The following is an 11,576-nucleotide window of genomic DNA, read 5'->3' as shown; positions in this document are numbered from 1 at the left end:
CCCCCCCACCACTCCAGGGAAAACCTTACCACAATTTGGCTCCCTTGGCTTGATGCTACGATCGTTCAGCTTAAAATAACAGTACATGTGGAAAGGACTGTAGCAATGGAAGTACTTTGTAATCTGCAATTAAAAATACAACAGTAAGAAAACCCTGCTGGTATCCTGCTTACACAGTAGACCGGGGGAGGGGGGGGGGGGAGGGGGGGGGGGGGGGGTGTCTTGTGGCTTCCGTTCCACCCCGAGCTCTCAAAATCGCTTACCTGCTCTCATTACTATCTGATTAATTGGGACCCATTTCCAGTCTCCGGTCCTCACAGTTGTTTCAACTGTAAAAAAAAACAACCTTATGGGGGGGGGGGGGGGGGGGGGGGGGAGACTGGACAACTGAACAAATAACTAGATGGAGGATGTTAAATCGAGGAGCTCAGGTTGGGATGGAAGCCAGGAGACCCTGCAGCGCTCCTCCGGGACTGGAGTCTGCTCTGTGCTCCCGCTGTGTGCTGACGAATCCCCCAGCCCTCTCGTTCCCCCGAACCCGAGTCCCTGGGGCTCGTGCCCCTGCAAGCTGGCGGAGTGTTCCTTTGGCTTGCCGGCTAGGCCTGTCACTGCCCCTCGAGGACCCCCTGGGCCGTCTGCTCAACTGCCTGTTTTCTGTTCCACAGAAACGTCCACCAGCTTCTGGAGGTTGTCATTTGCTTTGCCGTGCAGGCGCTTCTCACTCTCTTGAATGTCTGTAAAAAAGCAACACAGACCGAGCTTGTTAGCCAGACACACTGGGGGCTGATCAAGCTGCTAGCAGTAAAACCTGGACTGGATCACACTGCTGTGCAGTAGGAGTCTGTGTCCGATCTCTGATACATTCCCAGTAACAGATTAATAAAACAACGCAGGTCAAAAAAAAGTTAAAATTGCATTCCCTGCCTCAAGATGGCTTTCAGTGTACCTGTATTGGACCTTTCAGAACTACATTTCCCATCATCCTCCTGTTCACAGTTGGAACGGCGATGGATTTACGAGTGAGCAGGAGGATGATGGGAAATGTAGTTCTGAGGTCCGATGCTGGTACGCGGGAAGCCATCTTGAGGCAGGGAATGCAATTTAAAAACATAAAAGTGGTCAAAATTACAAAAGGAAATAATTACAACACACACCGTACGTAAACAAATAAAAAGGTCCTTATGTGAACCAGCTACTAGGAGCGGGTTGAGGACTGACCCCCTTCCAGTCTGTGATTAATTAGCTCCTGTTCTTGTGAATGTCCGTACCAAGTGCCCCAGTCTCACCCCTTTGTCCAGGCAGCTGTCGAACTCGTCACTCATCCTCCGAAGCTCTCGCCCGTATTTCTGGGCTGCCCAGAGAGCGGCGGGGGCGGAGCGCGAGCGTGCCCGGAACGGGCCCAGGGTGTCGTCCCTCTCCGAGTCGGAGGCCTGTGACTCCGACGTCCCCCGGGGGCGACTCTCCAGCTCTGCAGGGAAGAGATTCACATTTTTTTTGGTGGGGGAGGGAATTTTGAAAACGAGAAGTCTATGGAGTTTGAGAAGTTGCCTTTGCCATAACTTTGAAAAAAATAAATAAAATAAATCATAGCATGTATACATTATAAAATATAAAAATGTTGCATCACCTAGAATTTTAGGACTGGGTTCATTCTGTATAGAGGGGGTGCAATTCAATATGTTAACAAGGGAACATTATTCAGCAGCTTTCACTGGACTTTGTGAAGCTGAGGGAGTTCATTCTATATAGAGGGGGTGCAATTCAATATGTTAACAAGGGAACATTATTCAGCAGCTTTCACTGGACTCTATGAAGCTGAGGGAGTTCATTCTATATAGAGGGGGTGCAATTCAATATGTTAACAAGGGAACATTATTCAGCAGCTTTCACTGGACTCTGTGAAGCTGAGGGAGTTCATTCTATATAGAGGGGGTGCAATTCAATATGTTAACAAGGGAACATTATTCAGCAGCTTTCACTGGACTCTATGAAGCTGAGATGGTTTACAAACACTCCAAACATTGTTATCTGTCACCCTGAGAAAGACTTTTACCCCCCCCCCCCTTACCCGGGCGGGGTGCCGTCAGTGACTTCGTTCTCTGTTTCACGTCTGCCCCCACCTCTCCTCCCGAGGCATGCTGGGATTGATCGTCGTCAGACAAGTCTGAATCTGATTCGGAGAGGCTGAACATACTTGCCATGCCAACATCTGCAGAGAGAGAGAGAGAGAGAGAGAGAGAGAGAGAGAGAGATATTTTGACTCATGTGTCTTCTTCAGAGCATACATAGATACAGATAGATAGATACTGTACATAGGTAGATACTGTAGAGAGACAGATAGATAGATACTGTAGAGAGATACTGTAGAGAGATACTGTAGATAGATAGATACTGTAGATAGATAGATACTGTAGATAGATAGAGTAGATAGATAGATACTGCAGAGAGACAGAGATACTGTAGATAGATACTGCAGAGAGATATATACTGTAGATAGATAGATACTGTAGATAGATAGATGGATAGATACTGTAGATAGATAGATCCTATAGATAGATAGATAGATAGATAGATACTGTAGATAGATAGATACTGCAGAGAGACAGAGATACTGTAGATAGATACTGCAGAGAGATAGATACTGTAGATAGATAGATACTGTAGATAGATAGATACTGTAGATAGATAGATACTGTAGATAGATAGATACTGTAGATAGATACTGTAGATAGATAGATACTGCAGAGAAATAGATACTGTAGATAGATAGATACTGTAGATAGATAGATACTGCAGAGAGATAGACAGATAGATATATACTGTAGAGAGAGAGAGAGATAGATAGATAGATAGATAGACAGATAGAAAGAATGGCTTGTCTCCACGAGTTAGGCTGGGGTTTGATGGACTGTTTTCGCTCCGGTTTTAAAAGCTGCGGACAGGGGTATTCAGTGTATTCTCAATAACAAAGACCCGATATAATAATAATAATAATAATAATAATAATAATAATAATAATAATAATAATAATAATAATAATAATACATGTTTTATTCTATTTAATTTTGTTTATTTTTTTTAAATCATTCAATAACACGCAGCGACTCCTTTACCAAACACCGCCGACCTTTCCTCTCGAAGTTGCACAATACCGATTTTGAGAAAAACAACGCGGAGAATTAAAAGCTAATCTAGATTAGAAACCCTGCAGTGGCACGAAGCGGGGCTGGGTTAATGTGCAAGGCGCAGGGACTCGCGTTGACAGGGTCCGATCAAACCGCAATGCTTGCTTCCTCTGTTTCTTTGTTGCGCTTTGCAGAGTGGGAATTTATTTTGCAGACACGGTGTCGCTGTTGTTTTCACTGCTCAGGAAGTCGCAATTTCCCTAAACAGGGCACCCGTGTCCTGAACACAGTGCACCCGAACTAACCCGTCCCAGCTCGGCCCAGCTCTCGATATTTAATCAGGTTTTACCCCGAGGTCTCTCTTATCCTTACCCGCAGTCTCTTTGCAAGCTCCCCTCTCTCTAGTCTCCCCGATGCTTCGTTTCATTTCTGATTAGCCAATCGGATCGCTCCTTTCCCGACGCTCTCCGAACGCTCTGAATTCGGTCTGGAATGACGTCATTACACAGCCCCGCCCGCATCTTTTTTTTTTTTTTTTTTTTTTTTTTTCCTTCACCGGCGCCGTATTAACACTGTAGAAGCGCAACACCAAAACGAAGCGCAATTGAAAGGTTTTTTTTTTTGTTTTGTTTTCTGCTGCGCGGATACTCGAATAATACGACTTGCGGTCCTCGATGCTGTATTGCCGGGATTGGAAAGATTTATCTCAGTTGTTGTTGTCCCCCCCCCCCCCCCCCCAAAGGCTTCTGCTAATATTGACTGGTTGAAATCAGAAATCTGCCTGTTGATTGATTTGTCCTAGTGTAGATTACCGCTACCTACTTGCAATTTCATCTGCAGGCAGCAGGTGGCGCTGTTACACTATACATACACTTCAACGCCACCAACCGAATTGCAACCCAAATCAAATGCATTATAATACAAATCCATCTCATACAATATCAGGGTCTAGTGCTGTATATTATAAAGACATTTCAGAGGGCTGGATCTCATCAATATCAGGGTCTAGTGCTGTATATTATAAAGACATTTCAGAGGGCTGGATCTCAATATCAGGGTCTAGTGCTGTATCTCATACAATATCAGGGTCTAGTGCTGTATATTATAAAGACATTTCAGAATCTCATCAATATCAGAGTGCATATTATAAAGACAGAGGGCTGGATCTCATCAATATCAGGGTCTAGTGCTGTATATTATAAAGACATTTCAGAGGGCTGGATCTCATCAATATCAGGGTCTAGTGCTGTATATTATAAAGACATTTCAGAGGGCTGGATCTCATCAATATCAGGGTCTAGTGCTGTATATTATAAAGACATTTCAGAGGGCTGTATCTCATCAATATCAGGGTCTAGTGCTAGTGCTGTATATTATAAAGACATTTCAGAGGGCTGGATCTCATCAATATCAGGGTCTAGTGCTGTATATTATAAAGACATTTCAGAGGGCTGGATCTCATCAATATCAGGGTCTAGTGCTGTATATTATAAAGACATTTCAGAGGGCTGGATCTCATCAATATCAGGGTCTAGTGCTGTATATTATAAAGACATTTCAGAGGGCTGTGTCTCATCAATATCAGGGTCTAGTGCTGTATATTATAAAGACATTTCAGAGGGCTGGATCTCATCAATATCAGGGTCTAGTGCTGTATATTATAAAGACATTTCAGAGGGCTGGATCTCATCAATATCAGGGTCTAGTGCTGTATATTATAAAGACATTTCAGAGGGCTGGATCTCATCAATATCAGGGTCTAGTGCTGTATATTATAAAGACATTTCAGAGGGCTGGATCTCATCAATATCAGGGTCTAGTGCTGTATATTATAAAGACATTTCAGAGGGCTGGATCTCGTCCGTTGAGCAACGATGGAAATGTACAGATCAGCGCGTCCTAACGCTTCTAGATCAATTTCACATCCTCCTTTTTGTTTATTCCGTTAAAACTGGTGCCATCGCCGTATGAAACGAAGCGCTTCTGCAATTCGGCGGCGTTGATTTATTTATTTGTTTTTTTCGGTTTGGTGGTGAATGCGGTAAAGGAACAGCGGATGGAGGAAACGGAAAGAGAAATCTGGGTGAACGTCGAATTCGTGAACGAGGCAGGCCGCCTTCATTAAAAGCCGATTCACTTTTTTTTCGTAAAAAGGTAGGGTGTTAATTTCATCACCTCTCTCACACTCTCATATGCCGCAGCTGCATGAAGGAGGAAGCTGAATTTCCGCTCTCCACAAAGCGCAAGACAAGACAAGACAATGCTTCCCTGTGCTTTACCAGCCCTCTCTGTGCTTTACAATGCTTCCCTATGCTTTACCAGACCTCTCTGTGCTTTACAATGCTTCCCTATGCTTTACCAGACCTCTCTGTGCTTTACAATGCTTCCCTATGCTTTACCAGACCTCTCTGTGCTTTACAATGCTTCCCTGTGCTTTACCAGACCTCTCTGTGCTTTACAATGCTTCCCTATGCTTTACCAGACCTCTCTGTGCTTTACAATGCTTCCCTATGCTTTACCAGACCTCTCTGTGCTTTACAATGCTTCCCTGTGCTTTACCAGACCTCTCTGTGCTTTACAATGCTTCCCTATGCTTTACCAGACCTCTCTGTGCTTTACAATGCTTCCCTATGCTTTACCAGACCTCTCTGTGCTTTACAATGCTTCCCTATGCTTTACCAGACCTCTCTGGGCTTTGCAATGCTTTTTACAAAAACCTGGCCATTTCAGAGATAAATACCCGACTGGAAAAGCGGGACAGTTAAGGTTTGCACGATTATTTTGTCAGCAAGAACAAGCTGAAGCACCGCCTGCGTCGCTGAGAATTATCCGTTCTCCAAAGACCCCCTTCCTTTGAGAAATAACAGTAGAGGGTTTATTATACGCTGGCAGATTCTGCGGCGCGTAAGCAGCGACTTTATTTGCTTTAGTGCGAAGCGGAAATCTAGACAATAAGACCTCTTAGTGCATGGGGGTCGTTGTCTCTTTTGGAAATTAATACAAGCTAAGGATACATTGAAGGCCTCATATCTTTAAGAGCGCACTAAGCTGACTGGCCGCTAACTTCATTCGCGTTTTGACCTTGTCCTGTTTTTTTATAATGACTTTATGCTGTCAGAAAGATATTCCCATCCTCCTTTCACGCAGTGATTTTTTGTAACTTTTTTTTTTCCAGCTGCCGGCAGAGTATTAAATGAGCAAGAGCAGGGAATGGAATGTAAATTTCGGCTATTCTTTCTCTCTGTCTCTTTTTCTTACGCGCTTTCATTCTTTCTCCCCTTCATTTTTCTACCCCCCCCCCCTCCTCTGTCTCTCCCTCCCTCTCTACTCTGTAAAAAAAAAAGTGTATTGCACTTACAAACATCCGATAAGCTTCCCTGTTCAGCCCAGGCTTACAAGCCAGCCTTTATCCCAATGCTGTGCCAATACACTTCAGCACGCTTGGAATACAAAATCTCCGCTCAGTGGAGACACGCGTCTGCATGGGACGCACTTGTGAAGTCACCAGGCTTCAAAAAGAGGACGTGAAACTCAAGCAGAACAAAGCAGAAGGATTTCTGCATTTCTATAATTAAAGCACAGTTGGGACTCCCAGATTGGTGGGACTCACCCAGTCTGTGGTGCAGAGACCTTGCCCTGTGGTCTGGAACAGGAGTGTAATTACAGGGCAATTGAAGTCAAATATAGCTCCTTCCTCTTGACAGTGTAGCTGCTCCGCTGGGATACACAACTGTCTACCATATGGGCTCTCTTCATTGAGAGCTGGTGTGCACATTTCTTAGACCAGCTCAAGAGTTGTCATTTATTGAGCTTTGCACATGCACACACACACACACACACACACAGCAGGGAGGCTGTTCAGAGAGTATAAAAGCCACCCTTTCTCTTTCCCTGCTCCACCAGCACAGATCAGAGGGAGGCTGTTCAGAGAGTATAAGAGCCTCCCTTTCTCTTTCTCTGCTCCACCAGCACAGAGCAGAGGGAGGCTGTTCAGAGAGTATAAGAGCCTCCCTTTCTCTTTCCCTGCTCCACCAGCACAGATCAGAGGGAGGCTGTTCAGAGAGTATAAAAGCCTCCCTTTCTCTTTCCCTGCTCCACCAGCACAGAGCAGAGGGAGGCTGTTCAGAGAGTATAAGAGCCTCCCTTTCTCTTTCTCTGCTCCGCCAGCACAGATCAGAGGGAGGTTGTTCAGAGAGGAGGGAAAAGAGAAAGGCCGAGGCGGTGTGATGTTGAAATTCTGCATAAAATAGACCCCGGATAAGAGCCTCCCTTTCTCTTTCTCTGCTCCACCAGCACTAACTTTAAGGATTATTTATCTAGGCTACTATACAGCAGCGACGAATATTGTCTACACGGGTAAAAAACAAACAAACAAGGAAATCAACAACAACCGAATTGAATGAGGGAGCCCTTCGCGCATTCACTCATTCGCTCACTGCGCAGATAACGATTACATCACTGCACGGCACTGTCTAACTAATCCTACCCCCCTGTTATTTGCTGATTGCTCCCGTTATTTTTCTCCTGGTCCTGTCAATGCGACGGGCAGCCACTGTCTATTGAGATCCCGCATTCACTAGCCGCTCACTCCCCCCACCCCCCCCCTCCCCTCACTAGCTCTGCGCTTTGACGAGATGCTGGTTTGTGCGTAAATTCGTCATTCCCCATGTCCGTCTGCGTACCCCTCTCTCATTCATTTTACATCTCTCTCTCTCTAACTCAGCGACACAGGGGAGAGCTACAGAGAGATATTGGACAAGCCGGGTCTCCCTTCTCTCTCTCTCTCTCTCTCTCTCTCTGTGTTTTTTTTTCTTCCAGTGCGCACCTCGCTTGGTGTTTTTCTTACGAGACCCTAGAGGAGACGGAGGGAGCGCTTTGTCCGGATCGCACTGTAACGAGCACCCGTGGATCGAAGGATGCCATCTACTCTTAGGGGAGTGCGTTATTATTAGTAGCAGTATTATCATTATTATTATTATTATTATTATTATTATCAAAATGTAATATTTCGTTGGAGTTCGCGTTATAACGGAACACACTGCTAAATAATAATAATAATAATAATAATAATAATAATAATAATAATATAATAATAATAATAATAATAATAATAATAATAATAATAATAATAATATTATATAACTACAACCAGACACTAGACGTTCTAATATACCTGGATTCACACTCCGAACGACGAGACTTAATAAAAGGGACTACGTCGTTTAGATAGTTTATCAGGTAGGCCTGCTGACCACAAGCTATTATTAACATGAGCAGCGTATGAAGGTACTGCTTGCATGCCGGCTGTCTCCCTCCATGCAAGGACTTTGATCCGTGTGTGAGGGATTGCTGATCTGTAACTAACTGTATTGCGGTCTGCTCGCATCAGCAACGCGCGTCTGATATCAAATATATTACATCTTAGCTGCTCGAATCGCGCACCTGCTACCTGCCCGTTTGCCCCGTCTGTTTTTAGCGCGCTGTCTTATTACCTGCGCCGTTCAATCGTTTTCTTTCCAAGCAATGCATTTATTTATAGGGCAGTTGCTCTAATCGCATCCGCTGCCTGTTGTCTCGTTTTTAACCAGCGGCTAAATCGCTGCGCTCTGGCCGAGCGTTGGTGCCTCGTCGACGGCGACGGGATCTGCCAGGGCGAGTCTCTGCTTCGTTCTTCCCAATTCTGAAGAGGGGGAAGACAAACACAAACCCAAAATAAAACACTGTACACAACCAGCAGTTTGCACCCGGGCTGTTTATCTGGGTAAGTCATTTGTGTTTAATTAATTATGTTTACTTGTGCACGGCAGGTTTTATTTTTAAAAGCATGGCTTCTTTTATTTCAGGGTGACGCGGCTAATTTATTTATGTGTTTGCTTGTTTATTTGTTTGTTTGTTTGTTTATGTTTACCGACTAATGTGTTCATTTTCCATATGCCATATACATAGACTGTTTTCTATATAGGCCTGCTGTTAAAATAATAATAAAAAAAAACCGATTGTATTGGTAATTAATAAAGCAGGCTATCGGACCGTCTCTGGTTCGGTTCTGGTTCATGTTTCTGTTTTGTTCTGCTGCTTCAGGCTGATATCCGTCGAACGGTAACGCGAGTGTTAAACAGTATTATTTGGGAGCCACGCAGCTGTTGAATGTATCGACCGGCCACCCCGTGTTCTTGTGTTGCAGTCTGCAGAAAGCGCCTTGCACGGCTGAACTCGTAAACCGCACACCGCTGAGCCCCTAAAGAAAGCGTGAGCGTTCATTTTGGGTGCAATTCACGTTTAAACTGCGCTGGAGCCACGCTTCAACCAAGGGAATAAAATGATCATATGATCACATCCCTTTAACAAAAGTCATTATTCACGGGATATATATATGTGTACATATTTTTAAACTGATAATGTATAGAATTGCTGATATACAGACATCATTTCTGTAACTGTACACGATACTCACACACACACACACGCACACACAGTTTTGTTGCTCGTCCTCTTTAAAGAATAATGTTCTATCTTTAGTTCTGTGCAAACGCAAATAGCCTTTTAGTCGAGTGTGTTTTAGCCTCATAATGCAATAAATAAACAATGCAATTGCTGCCGGCAATAGCAAAGGATGTTCGTTTACCACCAGCTTGATCAGCCCCCAGGTTGTCTAGCTAACAAGCTCAGGTGTGTCTGATTATTAAACTCCTAGTGAAAGCAGGACTGGATCACACTGCTGTGCAGCGGGAGTCTGATTATTAAACTCCTAGTGAAAGCAGGACTGGATCACACTGCTGTGCAGCGGGAGTCTGATTATTAAACTCCTAGTGAAAGCAGGACTGGATCACACTGCTGTGCAGCGGGAGTCTGATTATTAAACTCCTAGTGAAAGCAGGACTGGATCACACTGCTGTGCAGCGGGAGTCTGATTATTAAACTCCTAGTGAAAGCAGGACTGGATCACACTGCTGTGCAGCGGGAGTCTGATTATTAAACTCCTAGTGAAAGCAGGACTGGATCACACTGCTGTGCAGCGGGAGTCTGATTATTAAACTCCTAGTGAAAGCAGGACTGGATCACACCGCTGTGCAGCGGGAGTCTGATTATTAAACTCCTAGTGAAAGCAGGACTGGATCACACTGCTGTGCAGCAGGAGTCTGATTCCCATCCTGGCTGGTTTTATGGTATTTTTATCTGTACAAGAACTGGTGTAAGAACTCGTGTTTTTTTTGTGTGTGTGTTTGTTCTTTCTGGGAAATAGATACAATCCCAGAAGCTGTGCACCGCCTCTGACCAGCTCACAGGTGTGAAGTGGGGATAGCGGGAGCGTGGGCTGTTGGTTTTGAAGACTGGACAGAACCACGCAGTCTCTGAAGACAGCGCGAATTGCGCCGTGACTGCAAACGTGCCAGTGCGAAGTGCATGGGTGCAGGAAGGACTACAAATTTGTATTTGCAATATGTAGCACACACTTGCAGCAGTGTGCACGCTTACTGGAACACCTCAAGATTGGCTATTTATATCCTCTGTGTAGCTTAGCTGAGGGATTTGAACGACTAAACAGCATCCCGTTTAAAAGATGCTTTTAGTATTTAGTGAGAGCCCCTTGTAGAATTGATAAGAACCAGTCAGCATTTAGAAAGAGTTGAGCATTTATTAAAGAACAGCTAACAGCTAAGGTTTGCTCCTGTGATGCCCGTATCTATCCACAGCGCTGCTTGAAACCAAAGCTGGGAGAGAGAGAGAGAGAGAGAGAGAGAGAGAGAGAGAGAGAGAGAGAGAGCTGGGGGATGATGGAATTGAGAAAATTGCCGGATCGGTTCTTTTTTTCTGTGTCTAATTAGTCTCCGAAGCAATTAGCATAGCGAACCTTCCGGAATGTTTTTTTTTTTTATTTTCAAAAGGAACGTGTTTTTTTTTTTTTTGGTTTTTTTTTTTTTTTTTTTTGTTTTTTTTTAAATTTATTTGCTTTTGGAGTCGCTTAACCTTAATTTCAGCTTAATTTCCGAGCGTATGTTCGCAGGGAAACGCAACAGTTTCGTGTGCTGCGCGCGTTCACTTCCATGTGCGGAGGTGCAGTTTTGAAAGACACACACACACACACACACACACACACACACACACACACACACACACACACACACACACACACACACACACACACACACACACACACACACACACACACACACACACACACGCGTGTTGTTCTTTTAAAGACACGATTCTGCACTTGGGTAAGAAATCTCCGGTTTGCAAGCCCTGCTTTGGTCACCCGGGGGGGGGGAGGCTGGCCCAGCCCCTTTAGTGTCTGAGGACGTTTTTAAAGAAACGTCGCGGCTCCGTGCAGCGTGTGTGCGCAATCATTTACCAAAATAAACCGACTGGCAGCTTTCTAAACGCGGTTCAGCGGGCGGTGGGGCGTCAGTCGGGCGAGCGTTCACTGTGTTTATGTTGAAGAAGTGATAA

General features: G+C 44.6%; 2 protein-coding genes across 5 annotated transcripts in view; one reads left to right on the top strand and one right to left on the bottom strand.

Annotated features, from left to right (window-relative positions):
* Window positions 1–45: 45 nt before the first annotated feature.
* badb (BCL2 associated agonist of cell death b) lies at window positions 46–6,576 on the bottom strand. 2 transcript variants are annotated; one of them, XM_041243361.1, is made up of 4 exons: window positions 6,484–6,576; window positions 2,069–2,209; window positions 1,287–1,468; window positions 46–734 (listed from the first exon to the last, which is right to left on the bottom strand). In XM_041243361.1, exons 2-4 carry the CDS (start codon window positions 2,199–2,201, stop codon window positions 606–608), a joined length of 444 nt encoding a protein of 147 aa, XP_041099295.1. In that variant the 5' UTR covers window positions 2,202–2,209; window positions 6,484–6,576; the 3' UTR covers window positions 46–605. The 2 variants fall into 2 exon arrangements, with proteins under 2 accessions (XP_041099295.1, XP_041099292.1); XM_041243358.1 differs by lacking the exon at window positions 6,484–6,576 and adding an exon at window positions 3,498–3,612.
* Window positions 5,059–11,576, top strand: part of slc8a4a (solute carrier family 8 member 4a) — a 38,823-nt gene continuing 32,305 nt past the window's right edge. For 2 of the 3 annotated variants that reach the window (XM_041243355.1, XM_041243356.1), the window contains exons 1-2: window positions 5,059–5,279; window positions 8,714–8,886. The gene's annotated coding sequence lies outside the window, so the exon portion shown is untranslated. Of the gene's footprint in view, window positions 5,280–8,365; window positions 8,887–11,576 lie in introns of those variants that run through there. The other variant, XM_041243357.1, reaches the window with a different exon arrangement.

This window comes from Polyodon spathula, unplaced genomic scaffold, assembly GCF_017654505.1.
Source record: "Polyodon spathula isolate WHYD16114869_AA unplaced genomic scaffold, ASM1765450v1 scaffolds_1729, whole genome shotgun sequence".
Taxonomy (NCBI): Eukaryota; Metazoa; Chordata; class Actinopteri; order Acipenseriformes; family Polyodontidae; genus Polyodon; species Polyodon spathula.
Note: the sequence above shows the minus strand (reverse complement) of the source record. Positions and strands in the feature narration are given on the sequence as shown.